Below are 24,857 nucleotides of genomic sequence, written 5' to 3'. Positions count from 1 at the left end.
TCTTAAGAATCTACAAAAGGACCATAAGAACAGTTTTCTGTACTTCAATTAAGGGAAAAAAGAGAAACTTGTTTTCTTTCAAGTAATGTAACTCTTTGATATTTCTGTAGAACCATGACTTCTTGGTAGGATCTACCTAGAGAAGCATAGCCATCTTGTAGGAATCTTTAAACTGTGGATCTTCCTTCTTAAGAATCTACAAAAGGGCCATAAGAAGAGTTTTCTGTACTGCAATTAAGGGAAAAAAGAGAAACTTTCTTTCAAGTAATGTAACTCTTTGATATTTCTGTAGAACCATGCTGGCATTGATCTCTATTAAAATTGATTGGATTTTCCATTTTCCCCAGCTATAATATAACAGTAGCAATCTGCAGCAGTAGAGGAAATAATTTTCCTGAAGAAGCAAGCATGTATAATTTAACATGCAGTGAGACTGGGAACGGGTGAAGGTGAAGTCTGCTGTTTAGATGGTGGCTCATATCCTAGCAGCAGACATTGAAAAGCTGTTACCATATTTTTCAGAAAATACAAGGTTCTGGAAAGCAAAACTGAATCAGCACTAAAATCAACTCTAGCTGTGAAAGAGGAGAAGATTGCAATGCTGGAAGCCCAAGTGAAAGACTTTCTGAACTTGAACCAGCAGTTACAGAATGATCTAAATATGGTAAGAGCTTAAGTGAATTTTAATTTTTGACATTGCATTGCAGTTCTGCACATTCACATGTTTGGGGATTTTTTGGTTTGGTTTTTTGTTTTTTTTTTTGAAGGACAGGTTTTTTCTTCTCTTCGCCCCTCCCTATACACATCCTTCCCAAGAACCCTTTTTTCACTGGACTGCCTTTTTTTTGTCCCTTTCTATGTAATGACACAAAATTAATAAAAAAATGTTGGGCTAGGGGCACATCAGGAGGGGTTTTCTTGGATAACTGCTCTTTGTAGATCTGTTTTCCCATGGTTTTTTTTTTTTTCATTGGCATGGCTGTGTTTTTCTGCCTTGTTTAGTGGAAACATGGGCTAAGGAAGACTGCAGTTGAAGCATCTCCCCTAAGAACAGTCTGTTTGTTAGGTGATAGTGAGCTTGAGTCTGGAGGCCCAGAGACATGGATTCTTCCCCCTGTCTGTGTCTCAGCTTCCCTCCCTGTGAAGTGGGGTAATGGTTGTTGAATCTCTGAAAGTCTGTACAGTGCAAGAGAGGAGTGACATATGCCATCATTATTAATGCATTATTGCAGTTCCCTCAGTGGTGAAGGTTGTTGCTTGTTGACTGTGTAGGTGAAGAAGGACTTTGATGCACTTAAGCAGACTCAGCAGGATGGGCAGTGTGCTCAGAAGTCACTGAGGAATTCAGCAGAGAAGCTCATTGCCAACCAGCAAATGAATGAGAAATTGGAAACAGGGCACCAAGAGGCCACCACAGAGCTGCTGAAACTGAAGGACAGGGCCATTGAACTGGAAAGGAATGTAAGCCTTCTCCTATTTTCTCTTAGTTCGTAGACTTCTCTTGTGCTCTTGAGTGGGTTGGTGGAAACTGGATTGTTGAGCTTAAAGGAATCTGGTGGGTTTTCTGGAGCACACAAGTTACCAGATTCCTTGGGTGTCTCTTAGGTCTGCATGGGACTTAAGTGCTTCATGTGTCTTGTGTCCATCTTGTCCCGTCTTTGCAAGGAGTAATCCTGTGTGTTAACATCTGTCCTACCTTCGTTTAATGCTGTAAAGAAGGTTTTTTATGCCTTTGTTGCAGAATGATCATCATTAATTGGTTCTCATCTTTGAAAGGACTCCAGATAATCAGGACAGCTGTTTCTTTTCTTTCTGTCACCCCTCCAATACCATCTTTCTTTCAGAATGCAGCCCTGCATACTGAGAAACAGCTGCTTAAGGAACAGCTAAAGCATTTGGAAACACAGAATGTCTCCTTCAACAATCAGATCCTGACACTACAGAAGCAAAATGTCTTCCTTCAAGAGCATAACACTGCCCTGCAGACACAGACAGCCAAACTCCAGGTCAGAACATCCTTGTGCCTCTGTGCCAGGAGGTTGGATTTGTTTACGGTAGTGTGGAGGAGATGACAGCTAATAATGAAATGTTGGTGTTGGTAGGCTGATGTAATGATGGAAAGATGAAGCCCAGGAGGTGGAGCTTAGTTTGAGATCTGAACTTCTCCAAGCTAGAAGGGAAATTGGGTCTGTACCTAATGTCTGGTAGCTACCTTCAGCAAGAAGGTGGTTATTTAGAGAGAGTAAATTAAAATTAATACAGCAAAATCCAGATGTGTTATTCCAGAAGCTACACTTCTGAAATAAAAAAAAAAGCTTTGCTTTTTTGTATTAATGCTATGCCTGTGAAAGAGCACCGCAGAAATGGAAAGAGGACACAAGTCAGCTCCCCACAGGCATTGTAGCAATGAGCTCCAGTGACAGTTATAAGACTTTCAGACAAAATGTCAAAGTTGCCAGTGAAAAAATACTCTTAAAAATTACTTGACTTAAAAAAAATAAACTTACTTTGAGAAAAAGACCAGTTTCAAAGGACAACATTGGATTAACTCTATTTCTCTTGCATGACTTTGACTTTTCAAACTTTTCCTCCTGCATGTTCAGAGGTGGAGAGATGGGGAGGGTTTTTGTTCTCGTTAATTGTTTCCCATCTGTAATTGACTTATATAAAATCAGTGCACCATCGCTCTACTGAAACCAGACTTGTTAGGAGTACTGCTCACATACACAGTGTTAGGAGTGTTGCCACATACACAGTGGTACAGTTAATATTTCTGAGTTTGGGTGAACTTGAATTTTATTACTTGTACACTAATACAGGGTAACTTTTGACTCTGATCATGATTTTCAGAGATTCAGCTGAGTTGTGAGTATTCCAGATTATCTTGGGCTCAAGAGCTTCCGGTAAAACAGTGTATTTTCAGTTTAGAGGTTATTGTGATAATTTTCACACTACAGACAGCATAGCTTTATGTGGTGCATACTGCCAACAGTAATACCAAAATGATGCCAAATTGTACATAGATGTCTTAAGTTGACAAGGCAGTGTAGGCATTCTTGACTAACTCTATATGGATGTAAGCTGCTACAAAATGTTTGTTGTATGTACCAGTAGATGTGAATAAGTAATACTTACTTTTTACTTGCAAAACTTTAGGTAGAAAATTCAACTCTCAGCTCCCAGAGTGCTTCACTGACAGCCCAGAATGCTTTACTGCAAAATCAGCAGACAGCCAAGGAGAACGAGAATGAAAATCTACTGAAACAGAAGGAGCAGCTGAAAGCTGAGTATGAGTCATTGCTTCAGGACCATGAACACCTTGCTTCACTGCATGAACGGCAGTCTGCCGAGTATGAAAGGCTGATAAATCAGCACAGCTGCCTGAAAACATTACACAAAACCCTGGATCTGGAGCACAAAGGTCTGCGTGAGAGGTACGCTCACCGCTCAGGGGTATAGTGTAGTGAGAATGTGCCTATGTTACAATTTTAGCCTTAAATGTTGTCTCCAGTTACAAACAGAAACTACTAAGTTGTTGCTCTGAAAAAGTGCCTAGTCATTCCTATTGTTATTGGGACATTAGATTAAAATATTTGCAAAGCTCTAAATTTTAGATCTCTAAAAGTGGCAGAACAGAGGTGACTCTGATGATACTCAGCAAACATAGACTTGGGTCTCAGATGCTTTGTCAGAAGTAACTTAATGCTTCTACTACATTTAAGGATTTGTGATATAACATAACAGCCTTAAAAACATTCTCCAGTTCTACTGTATGGAGTTTCTCTTCTAACCATAAAGTCTGCAGGTCACGTATATGTGAGTAGTGTGTATCTTGAGAAATTTCAATCATTGAACCTTGTGGCATCTGTATCATATCAAAGGAGGCTCTCTGAAGGAAGCTATATTAGCTAACTATGAGATAATGATGGATTATAAATTTTCTTGTAGTTCTCATAATCTAAAGCTTTTGCTTCAGGCCCTTCAGTTGAATTAGGAAATCAGTAAACTGTTAATTGTTTTGTCTCTAGTCACTGTCATTTTCTGACAATTGTGCATGGATTGAACAATATACATAATGTATTACTACAAAAATGCTGCTCTGCCTACCTCTCAAAGGTCTCTTATATTTTTCAGTGATCTTCCACAAAACACTTTTATTTAGGTTTAATTTCTGTGCAAGATCATGAGTTGGGTTCAGAGCAGCTTAGTGGTCATCCTTGATGGTGGACTGAAAACTGGTGCTAAACTTTTCTTCCCAAAAGACTAAGGAGCTGGCAAATAGAATGTGTGGTAGATTTTTTTAAAGTACAGAAGTAAACTATTGTGATTAAAATATCCACTGGGGCTGTGTGACAGGACAGCTGCTCGGCTGTCAACTAAATGAGCTGTAAGTGATTACACAGACGCTGCTCCTGCTTACCAAGTCTTTCTCAGACTGATTAATGGTTCTCATTGATTCAGGCTTTGCTTGAGATTACTACACTGCAGTGTGTTAAGGCAATTTGCTGTGTTCTTTGCGTGATGAGTACCAAGCACTAAGCAGCCCTAGCCTAAGGAAAAAGTGTTTTTCAAAGAACAGGTTATCTATAGAGGTAGGTGCTTGGGTCACCAATGTAATCATTAACAGTTTGGACTCTCTGGTTTGTGACTTCTTGTGAGAGGTGTTGCAGGGGAGCAGATGGTGGCCTTCTCTATATTCAAAACAAGTTGAGTTTGGCAGGACTAAGTGTGCAGTATCCTCCTCAGCCTATCAGTCTTAAAAGATACTTATCAAGGTGATTTGTCCAAGGACTCCATTTGGCTGTCAGGAAAAAAGCCACAAGCTACTTTTTTAGTGCATGTTTTCTCCATCATGTGCTGCTGAGGGCGCAGAAGGGAGAAAGAGTAGCAAAAGTTTTCTTACATCTTTTCTTTTTATCTAAGGTATTTGACTGCTAAGATGGAATATTTCGCTTTCAAGTTCAGCTAGAATGCACCACCTTCTAAATTTTCCCCACAGCAGCTTAGTACAACCAAGAAGTTTTCTTGTGTGCTGTTGAGGAGATGGGTTTTGCATGTCACAGCTCCAAGGTGATTGGTTTTCCTCAGCTGGTGACAGCACTGTAATCAGAGTTCTATTGCTTAAGGCAGGATTACACCTCCACACAAACCTATGACTGCAGCTTGTCTAGGAAGAGCCACAACTTGAGTTAGCTTGTGCATGTCCAACAACATGTACAGCCAAGGTCCCAAAGGTTTGTGTAGTTCACTCTGATGCTTTCTAACCACTGAATATTTTCTGCACCTGAGCAAACTTCTTTAAACCTCTTTTGGTTCTGTCTGCACATATTAACACTGCAGTGGGGATTTAATAATGGGTTGTTTGTAGCTGCAGTGAAATGTCCTGTCATAGCCCAGCAAACCACAGATGTGTAGGTTTGGCTTTTGGCTTAGCAAGAAGAGGAGAGTTAGTGTGTTAGGGTCATTTACCATTAATAGCAGTTTTTTGACTTGGAGGTGTCTGTCTGACAGTCTCAGTGAACACAGAAAGGCTTGGCTTCTTCTGCATTTTTGAAATTACTTTACATGTTGCATGTTACTAAGGGAAGGTAATAATTTTGTAGCTACAGATGATTAACAGATCCCTGAGCATTTCTTTGTGGCTTAGTCTGAAGAAGTCTAATCCTGCAGAGAACTGGGAAAAGAATCCCTGCTTTGTGGGGTTACATATTGCAGGGAGTTGTATTATCATGTTACCAGTGCTGCCTGGTAGTTTTTTTTCTGGGTTCCTTTTGTCACACTTTTTATCATAGCTGAGCATTTTCAAAGTTATCTCAGTCACTAATATCTACCCAGAGTATTTCTCCTCAAAAAGCAGCAGAAAGAATAAAAGCCAAAAAGGGTAAAGAGGACTGCATTTCCTCAGTCCTAGGAATGGATTGTGTCAGAGCCAAAATGAATTCTGTCTTTTTGAAAGCCTTTTTGAAACTCCTCTAAGAGACTGATGCTTTAAAAAGTGAAATAAACATGAATGTTGAATAGTCTACAGGAAGGATAACCTGGTCCCTGGTGGTAGAGCTTGTCAGGTTGTACAGATTGTGCTTCAATTGTAGACTCCAGGCTACAATCTCTACTACAAGAAGATTTTGCCTGAGGATTACGTTAGGGCTCCGGACCCGGACAATCATTTCCATTTTTGCAGACAGTCTCTCTCCTCTTTCTTACCTTTCACCTAACAACTAGGGGAGCAGCTGTGGTCTACCTGAGGCTCAATGTGGCAGCCTGTGGTGCTGGGCATGGCTGGTAACGCTGGACCAGTATTCTGCTTCTCTCTGAGGAGCCCTCTTTAAAACATAGAGGGCTTGGATAAAAATGAACAGAGTAGCCCTATCATACAGAGACAGCAAAAGAATTTACAGTGCAATTTCTGCAGAGACAGCCATAGTAATCTCTGCCAAGGGACTGACTGGGGTTTGTCTTCTCAGAGTCTGCATTGGCACACTGTCTAAAATGCTTCTTGGAGCTGGATGTGAAACCTTCCTCTGCTTTCAGGTTCTTCCATTTGTTGTATGGAATTGATTTGAAATGTCCCAGAGCTGAATGGAGTGAGAAAACAAATAAATAAGGTTAATTAAACTCTACTGCTGTTACTGGGAATGAGTAGCATAAAGCAGCTTTTGTCTGGGAGACAGGTACTTTCCTGTGTGGCCCTTCAATGGACTGGAATTTGGGACAGGCTGTAATTTGACCCTGGGATGAATGGAATGGTAGTCTGAAAGAAAAACAAGTTGGCAGGAGTCAGTGTGTTTGGTGCTGTCTGCTGGTTTTGGTTTTGTTTTGAAGTTTTCATGACTGCGGAGTAACTGTGCTCTGCATTCATCTCTGCTGGCATGAGAGTCACAGAAAGATGCTTGTTCTCTTTAGCTTTTTAAGCAACGCTGCATCTTCAGCCTAGAGTCTGTTTTAAAAGTGCTTGGAAGTGTATTTCTCCATTTTTGACACAGATATACCTGATGATAGTTTGGGGCAATACCCTTTTATTACAGTGACCAAAAATTGTGCTGATGACTTTTGACATTGACTGCACCAATGGCCCCAGTGGCCTCTGCTGGTGTGTATGGGCACAGATTCTGACAGAAGCCACCAGAGGGAAAAAAGATCTTGGAACAGCTTGCTGCCTCGTGAAGTAATTTCAGTCCACCCTGTTCTTCTCAGAGTTTTCTGGATGCAGGTGATGTAGCACCTCAGGGAGGCTGAGCCTGCCTAATCCATGCTTGTGCCAAATATCAGGGAAGTTGTTCCACACCTTGGTTACTTTAGCATTACAGAGATCAAAATTAAAGAGAGGGCTGATGCCATCAGCCCTCCGTCTCTCCCCATCTCCCTGCCCTGAATGGCTCATGCACAAGCTACATAAACCAAATAATAGTGGAAGCCTGGATGTGAACACTGGTTTTGCTCTTGGTTTTTTCACTAATGAGCAAATAGAGCAACTCAAGCAGGTGAGTCAGCCTCTGCTTACAGGTGTTTTGCTGTCACCTCACTGATACCTCATCTGTCTGGAATATGCAGATTAGTAGATGTGCAGGATGCTATTACCTATGCATATAACCTAATATGGATTAGGTGGCTATCTAACAAACTTCTTCTCATTGCACTGTGTTCCTGTTGCTTTTTGGGAGCTACTTTCTACTCAGGTTTTTGACTCTTGCCACTGTCAGTTATTTGTGACTGGGATTCTGGTTTAGTGGTACAGTTTCCACTCACTTTGCAGAATCTCATGCTTTTACTAAATGACCAGAATCTGAAACTGAAATAAGATTCTGGCAATTGTGTTCCAGTTTCCTTAAAAAAGGTGTTTCTTTTTCTTGTTTTTTTTTTCCTAAAGTCTTCTCTGCTGAATTGTATACGAAGCTGAATTTTCATGCATAGTGTTGAATTCTTCAGCTTTGGTAGAAGTTTAACCACATAAATGTGGATGAAATAAATAAAGCTGGAGAAAAAAAGACGCTTTCTAATCATTGTGGTATTACCTATTAAAAATATTAACCCAGAGGAAGAAAAATGTTTTCTTCCTCTGGGAAGAAAAATGAAAGAATGAAAGCTGAGGGCATGTCATTCCTCCTTTTGCAGATACAACAGTTTAACGAAACACAAGGCAGAATTGGAAGAGTTGGAATTAGTTTTAAAAACTGAGAGAGAGGTTTTGCAACAAGAGAGAAGATCAAATGCAATAACCACTGGGGAAAATCAGAAGCTGAGGGAGGAACTGGACAGGTATGGTTCCTTCGCTAAATTGTTATATATATATCAATTAAAAGTCAATTATGCAAAACATGGATTGCTTTAGCTCTGAAGTACCTTCATATAACGCGTCTGTTCTTTTTTCTCTATTTTGGTATTGTTAATTTGGTAACTTTTACTTGTTAAAGATTGTCAGCTTCATGAATGCTATCAACCGATACTGTTATTTGGTGCTTCGGACCTGGGACATTTGCTGATACAAAACAAGCTTCCACATGTAGTTGGTTCAGTTCAAAAGCATTTTCTGCAATGAATTGTTTCCAAGCACTTGCCTTTAGGCAGAAATGCAAATGCCTAAGCCCCCAAATTATACTGGGTTTTTTCCCCTTGAGGAGCACTGGCTTGTGGTTTTTACACAGTGCGATTTTAGCTCTAGGAGTTACCATTGTTTATTTCCTGCTGCCCAGAGAAAACTGCCATTCCTGTTATTAAAAGCAGTCTTACAGACTCTTGATCAGTGGGTAGCTGTTAACTTATGTCAGAGCCCTTTTAAGATCCACACCCAAAAACCTCCCTGTAGCCTTGTTCATACTACAGAGGCGTTCTGAGAATCTTGTTGGTACAAATAAGGGGCCAAGACCACAGTTGAGGCAATGTCAGATTGAATCATATTTAAAAATCACATTTTAAGTTGAGTTACAATTGTACAAGTGTACTTTAGAACAGAGCTCTTGAGAGGTTTTCTCAAGTTTGCTGTTCCTAATTAGTTTTCTTAGGGACAAAGATGTTGCATAATGTTGATTGCAGGGCTGGCAGAGGGCCAGGCTTATCTGTCAACAGATACAGAACTTAATCTGTTCATTCAGTTATTTAATGTTATACCTTCATGATTTGTAGACATCTTTAGATTTACCTAAAAGTGTAAAAGAATGCCACAGTATCTTCTTACAACACCACAGTGTTTCTCACTTCAGGACACTTAGATGTTCATATTTCATGCATCAGGATAAAAGAAATAACATGTGAGTTTTCTTTATTTGTGCCAAATAGAGCTGCCTTTATATCCCAGTGCTCTGAAATACATTGTGCCTCAGAAATTTGTGGTGTATTTCTTACATATTGAAGAAATGGCAGTTTAACTTGTCATGTATTTTCCTTTCAGTTCTTTTGTAAATTTGAAATTTTTTATAATGTTACCACTACTTCTAAAATTTTATGAATTGCTTAGAATAAAAATGTCTGTAGGAGGTACTCTTTGGGACTATGTTTGATTTAGTGAGAGCTGCTCACTGATGGTGTGGTTCTTGAATGTGAGGTCATTCCTGTGAAGTGTCCTTCATAAGCCTGCTGTCTTTTTCGTGTTTAGGGTGAATTTCTTGCACAACCAACTAAAGGCAGAGTATGAAGGGCTCCATTCACACACTAAAGAGCTGAAAACTTCCCTGAACAACTCTCAGCTGGAGTTGAATCGTTGGCAGGCTCGCTATGATGAGCTGAAAGAACAGCACCAATCCATGGATATCTCTCTGACCAAGCTGGATAACCACTGTGAGGTGAGTAGCTGTAAATACACAGCTGCTGCTGCTTTTGGGTTAGAGAGCTCCCATACATGGTGTGACTCCTTGGACATGCTGTATGTAGAAGGTTAAACTATGAAACAGCACCCCCATATAGTTGGAAGTGTATAGGTTTTTATCTTGGGTTGCCGTGCTTGATTATGGTGCACTCACTCCAGGGAATCCAGATGAAGAGGAAAGATTAATTTGTCTTGTTTAATAGCTCCTGTCCCGTCTAAAGGGAAATCTGGAAGAAGAAAACCATCATCTCCTGAGTCAGATTCAGATGCTGAGCCAGCAGAATCAGATGTTACTGGAGCAGAACATGGAGAGCAAGGAGCAGTATCATGAAGAACAGAAACAGTACATGTAAGGAAAAAGAGATTGGAATTGTGAAACCTTAAGTAATCTAGACAAATATAGTATACAAATCATCTATCAGGACTAGAAGAGCAGGCAGTGGAATGTTAGATCTTCTTGATATCTGTTGGAAAAGGGGATGTTTGGTAGGAGAGAAGTGTAATGGCAGAAAGCACAAAATGTTTCCACATTGCCTTACTGCAAAGGGTTGTTCACAAAACACTTGGGCAAACACAGCTCTTTTCAAATAATACAGATGAACCTGTGTGGAAAATGCAGTTAGAAAAGATGGAATGCTAAACCTAGTGGTACCTCTCAAAGAAGAGGAGACTGGGAAAGAGTTTTAAGATTTTGGAAAACAGCCAAGTTGCAACAAAAATACAGTCTTATGAGAGTCATTTTGTATTTAGGTTCCTGAAGAATAGCAAATATTCATACTCCTCTTGCTTTTTCCATTTGCATTTCAAGAAATACCTGCTTTGATGTTTTTAAGGATACAGACATCAACATACGTTGCTGTGTCCTTCATGCCCAGGTTGACATGTTGACATGAGATACCCTGTTTAAAGATACTGTGTGTTCACAAGAATCCTGTTTTCACTGCAGTGAATTTCTCTTATAGGTATGAAAGAAGGAAGAAAAATGTTCTTAATCCCAAGAATTTTAGTTGAAGCACATCAGGATGATGTGGAAGTTACTGAGTTGAGTTTTATAGCAGTACTGGCTTATGTGGTTGAAGTGTTAGAAATTGTTTGCTGAAATAGGTTGAATACAGTTCAGATGTTCTCTGACCTGTTTATCCTCGTGTCTGACTGTTCTGTGATGGAGGTACATTTGCCTTACTACTTGAATGAAAATAAGATTTCCCAACTTCCCTGTGCAGGTTAACAAAATAATGAATAAAAACCACAGTTATCCTTAACACCCAGCAAACAAATCTATCTGCCTGAGATATTAGTAATCTTGCACCACCATCTACCGTTGTTCTTTCACCTTTCATGCTTTATTGCACAAAAATCACCCATCACCATGGTTGGTAAGCTTTTGCATTTGCCCTCTCCAAACAGACTGTGAATCCTGAATGTTCAGGATAGGAAGATATTTCAGTCTCTTTCTTCTCTTGGTGGCTTTTGGTCTTCAGTTTTTTGATTATGCTTAATTTCATACAGATGACTCAGAATATGCTTTCCACCCTCACAGTGATAAATTGAATGCCTTAAGAAGACATAAGGAAAAACTTGAAGAGAAAATAATGGACCAGTACAAGTTCTATGATCCTGCTCCAAAAAAGTAAGTTCCACATGGATTCAGTTCTGCTGTACAAATCAGTGAGGACAAGAAAGGGCTTTCCGTAGCTGGGGATAACAGAAACTTCATCTGAAGTAAGGATGGTGTCATCTCCCCTTGTCTCTTCTCTTTCACTCTGCAAGATATTTCTGAAGCAGCAGGCTGTGTTAATGTAGAGTACAGGGCCTCATGTGGGGCCCTCTGTATTAATACAAGAGTCTGAAATTCCCAAAATAATTGGGAAAGAACCACTTTGCTCCCAGTATGGTGACTAAGCAGCACTAGGAGCTTTCAGAGCTGCTCTTTCAAAGCAAGGGATAACCAGTCTGTTGGAGAGAAGGGACTTAAAATTATACTAAAAACAACAAAAATGAGCCAAATTAATTCCACTGTACATAGTTCTGACTGATAATCTTAGCAAAGAGGCTTCAAAGCAGCCTTCATTTTACCTCCTCAGTCTGTTCCTGTAGTGGAGTTTGTCACACTGTAAGAATGTCTTATGTGGTCCATATGTGTAGTTTAGGTTTCTAGCAGAGGGAACAGTTGTCTTTCTCACATTTCTCATGCTGAAGAAATATTTCTGTAAAAGTAATTTTGACTTCAGTAGAGAAATGGATCTCAAGTGCTGTGAAATTTATGGTGCATTTTTTTAACCAATTCATGACAGTAAACAAAAAATATAGGATGGCTTGATGGCTTTAGCACAGCTGTAAACTTCTTTGGGGAGTATTTCTTGTAGCATTTTCTGAATTCCATTCACAAAACCTGCTTTATCAGGAAAAACCCCTGGATTGGAGCCAGAGCCTTAGTCAAATTTATCAAGCCAAAGAAGGAGACCCCAAGGGAGCGGTTGAAACCAGCAGCAGAAAGCTCCCCATGGCATTCTGAATCCCCAGAGATGGTAAACTCTCCATCTGCCTCCCAAAAACTGAAACATCAACACGAGGCTCAGGATAATACCTCTCAAGGGTCAAACCCTGTGGAAGAGAGAGAGAGCCCTGGGTGTTCTTCAAACAAAGGTAAGGAATGCCCAGCCTAAATTGATGAGCTGACATTTAAAAAAAAAAAATTAATATATAGGATATGTTAATGCCCAATCACATTCTATTTTATGTCCTTTTTTGTTTGTTTTAGAGTTTTTTGTGTTTTTTTTGTTTGGTTGGTTTTGGGTTTGTTTGGGTTTTTTTTTTAGTACAATAGAAACCCTAAACTAGAAATTTGAGTAAACTCTAGAAAATAATAGGTTTGGTTTTGTTTTAGTTTGCTTTCTTCCTTTTATCTACTACTTCTCCCTTCAGCCTCTGTTTGCCCAGATGTATTGCATAATACATTGTTACTGAATAAGTTGGTACTAATACTTCATTTACTTGGGTTTTGTAGCAAAGCAGCATTTGAAGCTGGATTATGGAATAGTGTGTGGTTCAGGCTCTTTGAGAGGGGTATGAGCTGGCTGACAGCCACTGCCAGCAGATGGTGCACGTGCAGAGCAAATAACCCATTTATTGTAAATAAGCAATTTATCATAATGTGGTGATTTTGGAGACAATACCATGTTTTGATTTAGAATTGAACTAGGAATTTTTTCATGTAAAATGGTGGTTTTTTTTTTTAAACACTTAAGGAATATGTAAGGAAGATGGAATGATTTTCTGTTAAGTTAGTTTCTGCAGTAACTCAGGTAGTTCCTAATTATGGGAAATTTAAAATAAAGTTTCTCAAAATCAATACTCTTCATCCTTATTAAAAGTAATATATATGTCCCAAGCTCTGTTTATTCTATTGATATAATTTCTGTCAGCTTCTATATGTAGATAGTTATACTCCAGGAATACTTTCCAGGAAGCAATTTTGAAATTGGTATTTGAATAATAATTCCTGTCTTCCAGCTGTTGGGGGCGGGGTGGGAAACAGAAGGGGAGTAGCTGAGTAAAGAACTCTTCTAAAAACCTACTGCAAGTACCTTTCTGTCTGAAGGTTTTGTTTTGGGTAAAACCCTTTCTCTGCTCTAATTCTTTGAGGTCATTTCTTCACTTAAAGTAAAAAGAGGTGTTTTATGGAATATGATCATCCATATGATTCCAGGTGTTTAACATGCATCCTAAGTTCAGCATGAGAAGTTGGGTTTGGGTTACCACAGAACAAGGCCTTTGCAGAGTGCCAGAGACAACAGAAGGTCTCTGGGGCTTTATTCATTTTGATGTTACGTGAAGCACACTTAAGTGGAGATGAGGCTCACCAGTACTAAAGCCTAGGAGACATCTAGGAAATTTGAGTGTAAAGACATTTTGAATGATCTAATAGTAATTTCTTAGTGGACTTGCTTAAATATTGTGTGTATGTGTTAATCTATGCCTTAATCTGAGTCAGATTACATATGTTTAGCTATGCATTCACCAGTCCTCCATTATAGGTGTTGGTCATTGTTTTAGCCTTTTTACTGATTGTGTAGTCTTTAATGTGTGTTAAGACATTTTAAGTTTTATTTATAAGGCTTTTTTTTTCCTTTTTTTTTTCTTCTTCTTTTTGGGATACCTGGGTGATAACAATTTAGCTGCACAGCGCAAAAAGATTGCCTTTTTGAGAAGCAAAAGCAAGGATAAAGAAAAGTCTCCTAAGTCTCCATCGAATCATCAGTCTTTCTCTAATCGGCTCCGGTTCTGGTCTTCTTCCGACATCCCATCCTCTCCTAATGAAATTCTTTCTTTCCCGGAACTGGGAGTTTTCTAACACCTTCTCTGTAGCATTTATCTTCATTTATTTCTGACAAATACTAAAAAAAAAAAAAAATAAAAAAAAATCCCACATGCCTTGAAAGAACACGCACATTGACACTCAGCATGCCTATACAATACTCTAAATACAAGCAAAGATTAGTGAACATGGACTTAATTTTTCCTGTAGAAGATGAATCACTATTGCACACTGTGGATCATTTCTTCAATGCAGCACACTTTAGGGGACCTCATGGCATACAGTTTGCGTATGTATATTGGCTGTGGTGCATGTTGTCAGTAAGTGAAGTTGCTATTCGCTTCAATATTTTCTTGCAGTCATGTACTTGCATTGTGTCCAGTTAAAGTGTTGAACTGATTTGCTGTTGCTATGCTTTCTACAGTGTGGTAGTCCTACCAAAATAAAAATAGTCTCAAGCTCCAGAGGTTTTTTCAATAGTCTGTGCTACTAAATGATTTCAAAAAGGAAGGTTTTATGACACCTTTTTCTGCTTTTAAGTAGTCTAGCTTTGAATATAGAATGGAAGCTACTGGAAAAATTATTCTCAGTCAAGTGTCTTGATTCTCACATTCAGACCTGATATTTAGCAAGGTTTTGTACTTCTAATTAAGAAAATTCATCTTGAATTGAGCTGACATTTCAGTTTCTTCTGCTTCAGTTTCAATGGATTTTTTTGGAAGAAGAATGTAGATTTTTCTCTCTTAAGGGTGTGAATAACCTCTGTTAATCCATTGCCCAGAATTCTTGTTGCCTAATATTAATGGTCTGGTGGCTTCTGAAATGAATGTGCAGGTCCAGTCCCTGTTAGAGAATTGGATGCAGCACAGGCAGTGTGCTACTGGGGGCTCAGCAGAGAAGCCAGGCGATCTTGTTTCCCTTCTCGCTCTGAGAACTGTCCCAAGTGGCACAACCAGGGACTCTGACAGAACAGCCTGGTTTTTGTTGCCCATATGGGGATTTGTGGAGAATGTTAGTCTCCAGGGCAATTAATATTTTTGGCGTCCATGGAAGGTGTTAAGTGTATCTACGAAGTCAATTAGAAATACAGATTTGCGTATGGAGCTTTAGCCAGTAGTTGCCCCTGCAGGCACGGCATATGTTTCAATTCTGAGAGCAAGTGCTGGCCCAGTCTGTGGAGCCCATGCAGACCTAGGGAGAAAATACTGTTCTTGAATGAAGTCAGCTTCTAGGGGCCACCTAAGATGACAGCACATTGGTCCATTTCTCTAATACAACATCACAGCCGCTCTGTGCTTTGAACTGTCTGTCCATTGTCTCTGCAAGTTGTTCATTTAGACTGCTGCACTCTGCTGCATTTTCAACATCTAGTTTCTCTTACTTAATGAAGTATTCCATAGAAATATATAAAATCTAGAATCTTGCATCTCATTAGGTGTGTTTTCTGCAGTAAATAGTTTCAATTTTGTTCTATGTGTGCCTTAAAGCATTACATTGACATTAGAAGAAATTAATTAACCTGCTTCATCAGTAGAAAAGAAATTTTCAGATTCTTAATCTAAATAATATTCTAGCAGGCAGTTTTTGTTGTTCTACTGCTAAGATCCCAGGAACTCCACTTAAAAATCATTGCACCAGGACATCATAACAGCAGAGTTTCAACCTTGTAAAGACTGAGCTCTTATCCACAGCAAAGACATAAACCTGAAAGCAGTTAGCTTAGTGATAACTAAGTTACTGTATATCATGATAGATAATTTTCAAATGAGCATTATTTTAATTTGAGTAAGAGCATGACTACTGTCACTCTTTCCATATTCTATTTTATTAGTGAAGTAAGTTCTTTAAAAATGCACCTACAAGGAATGCTATGGGAATTTCACACCTCGTTTATCTTTTCTGGATTCATGTCTTTGCTCCTTTTCTTCCTCCTTTCACAGTAATTGTTGCATGTATAATATCAACCCTCCCACTGGCACTAAGCAGCCCTTGTCACTCCCACACTTTACAGAGAGCACACATGATTGACAAGCTGGCGGCAGAAATTTCCTATCCACTATTGCACTGTTTATGGAGAAGCTTGCCAAACTAGCGCCTCTTGTGCAGTTTCTTTGTGCCTGTTTGTCATGTTTGTATGGGCAGATAAATACAAATCCCCTGTTTTTCATTGAGTCTTATTCATTTACCTCTCTCCCACCAGTGCTAATGGACCTAAAGCAAAAAAGGAATTCCCATTACGGAGGCAGCAGTGATAATGCTGAAATCTCAGCAGACTCTGCAACGAAACCCAGCTGTGTGGAAATGGGTCCCAGGACTTACTCAGCCTCAGCCATTCACGTGCACACTTCCACCCCCATCTCCCGGCTCCAGAGCAGGCCCAAAGGTGTGTGTGCATTTGATACAGCAGCTGGTAGTGCCAGGCAGGCAGCTTCATAGTTCCTGCAAGGCTACTAGTGGCATTCAAGTACAAAACCAGAGAAATAATATTTTCACTCCTGCTTCATCTGCTGCATGGTTTAACTGATGAGCTGTGGGGTTTATTCACTCTTGTAATGTCATCAACTTGGCAGAGCATATTTGAGTGTCAGTTTTTCAGTGGTTCGCTGCCCAATGTTTAGAAGACGGGTCTATAAAAACCTCTTGATCACCTCAGTCTTCTGCACTGCTAGAATGTGTTGGAGACAGACCTGAAGGGTGAACCTTTCTGTGTTCAATTGGCCTTTTAAGTTTTATGTGCTTTTCCAGGCTACAATTCAGAAGATAATCTGTGTGAACAGTCCCCAGAGGTGGAGTTTGCAAGCACCAGACGGCACGGTAAGCTTCTAGCATGTGTGAGTGCTCTAAACATCTGCATTAAGACTTGTTTCATTGCATCCACATGAGCTGTCTTGGAGTGGTTTAGTTGCATTTATATTACAGAAGGAGGTGTAGTAATTCAGCACCATTTTGGGATTGGGATTCTAACTGCTTCTGGTTTTCTATTGAGGCTTTTAATGGATGTTTTGCCAAAATGAATTTTCAAAACAATGCTAACGTTGAGGCAAGCTGCCTTCCCCCACCAACAGACCTTTTAATGCATGTCCTACAGATTACTTGCTGATTTTTCTGGAGAATGTTTAATTCCTTCCTTAAGGGAGTGAATCAGCAATAAGAGAAATTTGGTGTGGGGCTTGTGGATGCACAGTGGGAATGCTGTTGAAGCAGCAGCACTGCCTGCTTAGAGACTGCGGAAAACTGAATTTGCAAGCTGGCCACCAGCTCCTTCCAAAGAAAACTGAAAAAGAGACAGCAACTTGTTGAACTTTTTTAGTATATGCATTACTCTATAGTTACTGTAAAAACCCAGAACATATTTCTTTGTGCAAAAAATGAGATAAACAAGATGGGTCCTAAACAACTTGGAAAATGATGTTTTCTACTCTGTCTAGATTTTGGCATCCTGTGTGTATTATGTTGTTAATGTTTTCAAAGTGACTTAGTTGCACAGGTCCTATTTTCAGAAGGGAGACTGTGGCCAAGTCTTTTAGAGAATCAGGGGAACTTAAGATCTGTTTGTTCAATGCTTGATTTATGTTTTTCAGTGTCCAGGCCAAACAGTTTAGAGAGCAGTAGGAATGCTTCCAGCAGTAGCTCACCTCTCAATTTGAAAGGTAAAGCTTTTACATCTGAGTTGTGACAAACAGGAAGTGAAATTCCATGAAACTGTGTGTAAAATGCCATTTTCCTTCCAACTAATTTTGAAGACTTGTTTTGAAATGGTAGTGATTATGCAATCTGGACATGGCTGTCTTGGGAATCAAAACTGCTGGCAAGAAGTGCTTTTCTAAGATTGATTCTGGCAAGGGGTGGCTTTTAAGGCAGACAGTCAAGTTTTGCTTCAGTCTGACTGGCATCGTATTGTGGGAAATACCAGGCCACTCTTAGACTCTCTCCAACAAGAGATCTCTGTGGTTCTTACTCTGCACACAGCTTGTGTATGGAATCAGTGTGCTCTGGAGATTTGCCTTTTGCAAATTGTGCATCCTTGAAGGAGATGCACAATTGCATCTCCTGATACTGTGGAAAAATCCGCTTTCTGCTTTTCCACTGTCAGGTTCTAACTCTCAGATCACATGGCCAAGACTGAGAGATCGTTCAATGACACACAGGTTGTAAAGAGGCACCCCAATATTATCTTGCTAATATAAGGCTTATTAGCCCCCAGTGCTATTTTTATTCTTTGGTGAAGTAATTTTGTTTGTTTAAGGTGCTGTAAGATATTTAATAGTCCTGATTTTTCAAAGCTCTGATTGCTTTGAGCTCTGTAGGAGAAAAAATGAAGGTAGAAAATGCCACCCAGTCTGTGTGGAAACAGCCCTGGATTATAAGTTCCTACCTGAGTGTGAAATCTGAAATTATGTCAGAGCAGTGTCATTAATGGTATTTATGCTTCTCCTCAGGTTCCTTAGACCATATCCATGGTAGAACTGAGAGCCTCAGCAGTGAAGATATGGTGCCAAGCAGAGAGGCACCAGTCTTGCTCCGAGATACGTATTCCCTTCAGTCTGCCGCTGCTTTCTTAAGCCCTGGCAGCAGGCATGAGTCCTCCTCCCACAGGAATGGTTTGATGTCCTGTGATATACCTCAGAGGAGCAATCCATCCCAGTCTCACGCAGGCAGGCAGCGATGTGCCTCTCCTGGCAGTGAGATGGTAACTTTGGAAGAGTTCTTGGAAGAGAGCAACAGGCTGTCTCTACCTAGTGTAAGTAAATAGAGCTAGATAGCCCATTTCACATGTCAAAAAAACATAAATTAGCACTCTGCTAATTTATTTTTGTTTATCAGCTATGGCAAGTCAGATAATTCACTGCAAATACTGTGTATTGGACTGCTGGGGCTTTTTGCTAGCAAGTAATTGTAGTCCAGGTTTTGTATCATCAGTTCTCAGCTCCAGGTATCTTTATTTATAAACTGGTATGTTTTCTGTGTAATTTTCAGCTGCTGAATCTATAATTAGGAATGAAACCTAGAATAGTTTTCAGCTAAAGTGCAAAATATTCAGTTTTTAAAACCATCTTATAATCTGAAAAAAACAGTGCGTTTAAGAACGGCTTTTTTTCTTGCAGAAGGAAGTTTTTGATACTTCCACCATGTTTGTGTATTGACTGATACTGCCCTGTTGGTTCAATGACTACAAGAACATGTTGCTCATTGATGTGCTTTTTTCAGGAACTAAATGTTTTCAACGTGCCATTTGTCTTTCACTGCTCAGACATGCTGTACAATAGTGAGGCAGGTTATTGAACAGGTTAATATCTTAAAAACTGTTAATTGATAGTGTAAGTGAACAGAAATTTCTGTTTTATGAATGCCTTCATAAAAGTGTTGAAATCAGCAGAGCTGTGCCATTTCGTGGCATCAGTAAATTCTGGTCCTTGAATTTTCACAGTAATATCGAAATATGCCTCCTACTCCCTCATTACCCTAAGTACAATTCTTAGCTTTTAGAGATGTTTAAAATTATTACTTTTGTGTGTCTGTAACTACCTGACCATGTCCATTTTCATTCTTTCTGTCATCCTGTTCCTTTTCAGCATCGGCGCAGTTTAAATGAGAGTGAAATGATTTCATTACACCAATTTCTGTTAGAAGTTGATGCACTGTATCCCTCTTGCTACACCCCATGTCCTTCCATTCATCAGGAACATTCGCAGTCACTCGAATCGGTCCTCAGTGTTTCATATCCTGACAGCATGAGGCACAGAACAGGCAGGGGAAATAGGAGATCTGCTTCATTCTATATCCCCAGGGTATCCATTGTTCTTATTATGAAGGCAACAGCTCCTGACTTACCACAGCTTTTGCTAGCATATTAATACCAATAGAAGCATACTGTAACTCCTAGGTGTTACTTTAAAGGCTACAGATCACTTGCATTAATTGCTGATGAAGTATTTGCAGCGTTTGTTCGTACACATGCGTGTTTTCGGAGGACTCCTCGTTCTGTAATGCTAATGTCCGTAACAGCTGTTTAAATAAAGTTAAAAATAACCTTAACACCATAACGCTTAGTTGAGCTTACAAATTCTCACACTGCACTATTGCCATTGATGGTGTTTGCTTATGGAAAACAAGTTTTTTGACTGGAAGAAATATTTGGAACACTAGTGAAATAAGTGTATTAAGCTTTAAAGCATGCTCCCTAGAGAAGAGTAAATTAAATTTCGTGAGCTTGTTCAGCATTGTTGTTTGTAATGACAGCATGTCCCTTAACTGTTCTGAGCATGTCTTTTGCTAATAGTACAACGTCAGCTGATCAAACATCACCATTTTTGGATTGCATGGACCATCCCCATGAAATACTCATTGTATATTTTCTTTTACTGCCAGGTTAATTGTCTGACTTGAAATTTGCAAGTTCATTTTAGGCAACAATTTTTCTAATTTTTTTTGTACATTCATTGTATTGTACATACAGCTCTTAACATACATAGTATATTGAATGGGACAGGTGAAGGGAATCAATGAAGAAGGAATTAAATTTTTTTATAATGCTAGCACATCTCCCCAAGGTATTGACTTCTGTTACATTCTTGAAGTTACAGGGGACAGTTATCCAGATGAACTGTATTCTGGAATATGACAGACATAATTGATATCTGCTGATGTCAATGGCTAATGTCATCAATATGATATTGATGTTAAAGTAACAGTGGCTGATGTGAAAGGAAGCAAAAGAGCTGCTGTCCAGGTTGCAACAAAAATTGTTTAGAAATTATGACAATTAACCTGGCAAACAAGGTTGTCACAATCTAATTACAATAAGCACGTTATTCCTTGAGTTGGATTTATACCCATTTTAAACATTCATCTCTTCTGTTTCCACTATATAAAATCTATGATTGTATTTGGTTTAAATTAAGTGGGAAGGAAGATTTTGTGAATACAGAGTTCTGCATGATTCTTTAAACAAAATGTGTTGTCTTTAATGTGACATGCATATTTTCTCACACCAGGACACCTCCACAAACAGAGATGACTTGCTCGGCGATTATTTTAGGAAAGCAAATGAGCCTTCAGCTACTGGAAACTTGCTGGTTCAGCCATCCAGAAAGGAGGCTGCTAAGATGCCCACTAGTCTTGTTGCTCCAACTGTGAAGATGGCCGTGGCTGGTGAAGAAGGAAGAACGGCTAAGCCTGACAGTTACATGAAACCAAACCTCAGACAAGTTGAACCTGATGCTGTGGCAAACCCCCAAGGGTCCCTTAAGCTTCCTCACCCAGCACAGCACCAGTCTGCCAGTGGGGTGAGGCAGATGGCACAGCCTCAGCAGCCTGGAACCGTGAGCAGGAGGAGTACCTCACTGAGCAGGGCATTCAGCTTGGCCTCTGCAGACCTGCTCAGGGCTGCTGGCCCACAGGCCTACAGGCAGGAGAGCCCTCAGAAGTCAGGAGCAGAGCTGCATGGGGGCAAGGACTCTGTCTGTCAGAGCAGCAGGGCTTCTGTGCCAACAAGTTCCCAGGCACCCTTAAGAGAGAGGCCGCAGTCCGCGAAGGTGGCAGGTTCCGCGCAAGGTGTCGATTCCCGCTGTCGGCAGCTTGATGCGAGGAGCCTTTCCCTGGTCCCTCCAAAAGATGAGAGGCCACTCTCCTTCCATCAGTTCTCTGCCTCACCTACTGCATCCACCAGCAGTCTGAATGTCCAGCAGCAAGAGCGTGTGAACTCCGGGCAACACTACTCATCTGCATGCCATACTCCCTCAAAAGTCAAACCCAAGTCGGCACCTCGTACTGAGGAGGTGGCCACAGTGACCCCTGCCAGAGCTGTTTGCTGCAGCACTGAGGCAAATACTTCCCCAGGACAAGGCCAGGGTGATGCCCTACTTACCAAGTGCCAGGGTAAGCTGTTGGAAAGCAGCTCTGGGGCTGTAGAGGAGCCTGTGAGAGGAAATGGTTCCAACAGCACTCCTGGGTCTCCTGACCCCCAGGGGGATCAGCAGACAGTGTGGTATGAGTATGGCTGTGTGTGAGCCACAGCTGTAGCTGTAATATGTGTTTGGTATGGCTGATGTCCAGGTACCATTTATCTAGACACTGTCAGGTCTTAAAAGGCATCACCTGTAGGTTGCTCTGAGTATTCTCTGGGTACTGTTTCCTAGTTGGACAAAGTGTGATAAAGAGAATCAAGAAGCAAAGCCCCAGTCCTTCTGTCACTGTTGTGCCTAAAACAAAGTGGAAGCCTGACCTAATCTCACAGCAAACTTGGCACCTGATTCTCACAGGTTATGAGCATTCCCATGTCCAGCAGAAGCTTAGCAGGGTCCCCTTTCTGCATGCATTAAAGAAAAGTTTCACAGGTCCTGTGTGTGCTAAACTCAGCCCCACCATTGGTAAATAACCATACTAAAAAGGTCGTACAAAAGCCAGACTTCTCCCCCAAAGACAGAAGCAAATGCTTGACTTAAGTAGCAGAGAGATGAAGAGCAAAAGTGTGTGGCTTTAGCCATGGATCTGGTAAAATCTGTTTTTCTAGCCACAGACACATCTTGTAGAAGGTATTGTATAGACTTCAAGGGTCATATCTCAACCTTTCCCACTTGGGCTGTGTAAACACAGAAGCCAGCATAATTACCCCACTGCCTTCACTATAGCTGCAGCTCAGTGGATCCTTGACTCTGCAGAGTGGTGCTGCCTTTTGAAACTTGTTTTATCTCTTTTATACAACACTGGAACTAATGCAGCCTTTCAGGGGAGGTGCCATTTCATTTGCAAAGGTGGCATCTCGTGTACAAAAGTGTCTTGTAAGTATGTATATAAGAAGCTCAAGTACTGTATAAGAATGCTGTGTAAATTGTATTATTACATTTTTGTGTGCATGACAGCCCACATCTTATGTGGGCTTTTGTTTCTTAGAAGTCCTTGTTTGTCTCCAAGAACTTTTCTCACTATAGAAAACAAAATAATTTTGTACACATGTGAAAGAAATATACTTTAAAAAATCTATTTATGTGCAAAGAAGTTCTTTGTATGTTTCTGTCCAGAGTGTCATCAGCTGCTTATGTATATATGATCATATGTGTATCTTTAATTCCATGTTTGTAAAGCTGTTCTTCTTGCAATAGACTAAATCCTTTTAAAAAAATACTTGTTTTGCTGGTTCTGATTTAATTTAGTAAAAGATAAAACCGATTCATTTGATGCTTTTGTTATCTAACATGTAGCAATCCCATTCTGAAAACTACAAAATTGTTTATAATAAAGATTAAAATAGATTGATGTTCTACTTTTTGTCCTTGGAATAATAAAAAACCCCAAAAGTCATTCACAGTGTTGGATATCTGTCTGCAACAGCTCTTCACAAGCCTTAGTATTGATTTTCCTGTCTATGTGGTGAAGGTGTATTTGTTTTTGTAACATAGCAGGTGTACCAGGAGTCTTTTTGTTTAACTGTAACCTTCTTACTGAAGACTACAGGAGGGTTGCACATGCCAAAATAAGTGACTTACAATTCATTCTATAATTAGACAGTCAGATTTTTATGCTTCTCCAGCTACTTCAGACAGGGGCAAACATGCTGTCAATTTTGACCAAGCTTGCATCTTGTATAGTCTGTTTTGTACTTAACTCTCAGGATGCCTTGTGAAAGTGAGAAATTACTCATTTTTCAACATGAACAGAATGGCATTTCTGCCTTCTTTACTATTTTAATTGCAAACTGTAGTTTTGCAACAAATTTAAAATTAGTGTGTGCTACATGGCAATTTTAGAACATTGTGAATGTTCCTAGTTAACTGAAATTCTTCTTCCATAAAATTTATCTCAAAATGGATTCTTGGGCAGACCACTAAAGGTTCGAGACTGGTGTTTCTCCCTTATTTCAGCTCCTTTTTGAGGACACGTGCAGGCTGGGCTGAGGAAGTGATCTCTGGCTTTTTAGTACTGTAGATCTGCTTTTGCTATAAATACCTGCCTAGTGGCGCACCTTAGTTGACAGTTTCTGAGTTATTTACAATTATTTATCTTCTCAGTTCTAGTGAGCTTGAATTAAAAAGCACTAAATACATTTGCAGTGCCATTCAGATGTGGGGTATTTAATTCTAAATACAGAGGTTGTACCGTGGAACAGCGGTTGAAGCACACCGTGCTGTCCGTGCTCCTCGGGCCAGCCTGGCAGTGCTGAGGGCGGTTTTGGGGAGGCGCCCGCCGTGCCGCGGCCGGTGCGGCAATTGCGCGAGCTGCTCGGTGCCTCCGTGCTCGCCTGTGGCGGCGGCTCCCGGGCCTGCCCTCAGCTCCGGGGCGGCTGCGCTTCGGCCTCCTCGGGCGCCCAGAGCCAGCGGTAGCTGCAAACGCGCTTTGGTGCCTGAGGGCGAGAACGATTGTGTTTAGAGAGACACAGGTCGGCAAATCGCCCCGGATTTGTGCAGGTGGAGGTGCCGTGAGGCACCAGCCTGCGTGAGGTGGCGGGAACTGTGGGGAGAGGTTCCTGGGAGGGTAAGGGATGGACCTGCCCGTCCCTTGCTTGATGCCTTCCAAGAAGTGAAGATGAAATTGCAGCTGTTCCAATCGGCGGCTTGTGCGGCCGGGCCCGCCTGCGGGAGGGGCACAGCGACCTGCCCTTGGACACCGGGGAAAAGGGATCTCCCGGCGCCACAGGCTTCGGCACACTGGCTTTTCCCAGCTCTGCTTGGGCTGTAGGATGCTGATACTTCCTGACAGGAGGGAAGGGTGTGCTCCCTGAAGGTTGCTAATTGTGTGCTAAGT

At 40.6% G+C, this 24,857-nt stretch overlaps 1 protein-coding gene across 3 annotated transcripts in view; it reads left to right on the top strand.

Moving 5' to 3' along the window:
• The window catches only part of CCDC88C (coiled-coil domain containing 88C), a 95,235-nt gene extending 71,867 nt beyond the window's left edge, over positions 1–23,368 (top strand). For 2 of the 3 annotated variants that reach the window (XM_041471882.1, XM_041471881.1), the window contains 15 exons: positions 523–664; positions 1,273–1,461; positions 1,845–2,006; positions 3,157–3,434; positions 8,113–8,256; positions 9,590–9,776; positions 10,003–10,148; positions 11,340–11,429; positions 12,204–12,445; positions 16,318–16,500; positions 16,863–16,931; positions 17,699–17,767; positions 18,557–18,858; positions 19,691–19,906; positions 21,113–23,368. In XM_041471882.1, the coding sequence (XP_041327816.1) occupies positions 523–664; positions 1,273–1,461; positions 1,845–2,006; positions 3,157–3,434; positions 8,113–8,256; positions 9,590–9,776; positions 10,003–10,148; positions 11,340–11,429; positions 12,204–12,445; positions 16,318–16,500; positions 16,863–16,931; positions 17,699–17,767; positions 18,557–18,858; positions 19,691–19,906; positions 21,113–22,126 (3,433 nt within the window). In that variant the 3' untranslated portion in view covers positions 22,127–23,368. The remainder of the gene's footprint in view (positions 1–522; positions 665–1,272; positions 1,462–1,844; positions 2,007–3,156; positions 3,435–8,112; positions 8,257–9,589; positions 9,777–10,002; positions 10,149–11,339; positions 11,430–12,203; positions 12,446–16,317; positions 16,501–16,862; positions 16,932–17,698; positions 17,768–18,556; positions 18,859–19,690; positions 19,907–21,112) is intronic. The other variant, XM_041471883.1, reaches the window with a different exon arrangement.
• The last annotated feature ends 1,489 nt before the right edge of the window (positions 23,369–24,857 follow it).

The sequence above is a fragment of the Pyrgilauda ruficollis genome, unplaced genomic scaffold (assembly GCF_017590135.1).
Source record: "Pyrgilauda ruficollis isolate IOZ18807 unplaced genomic scaffold, ASM1759013v1 scaffold28, whole genome shotgun sequence".
In the NCBI taxonomy this organism is placed as follows: Eukaryota; Metazoa; Chordata; class Aves; order Passeriformes; family Passeridae; genus Pyrgilauda; species Pyrgilauda ruficollis.
The sequence above is the reverse complement of the archived record's forward strand: the minus strand, read 5'-3'. Positions and strand labels throughout refer to the sequence as shown.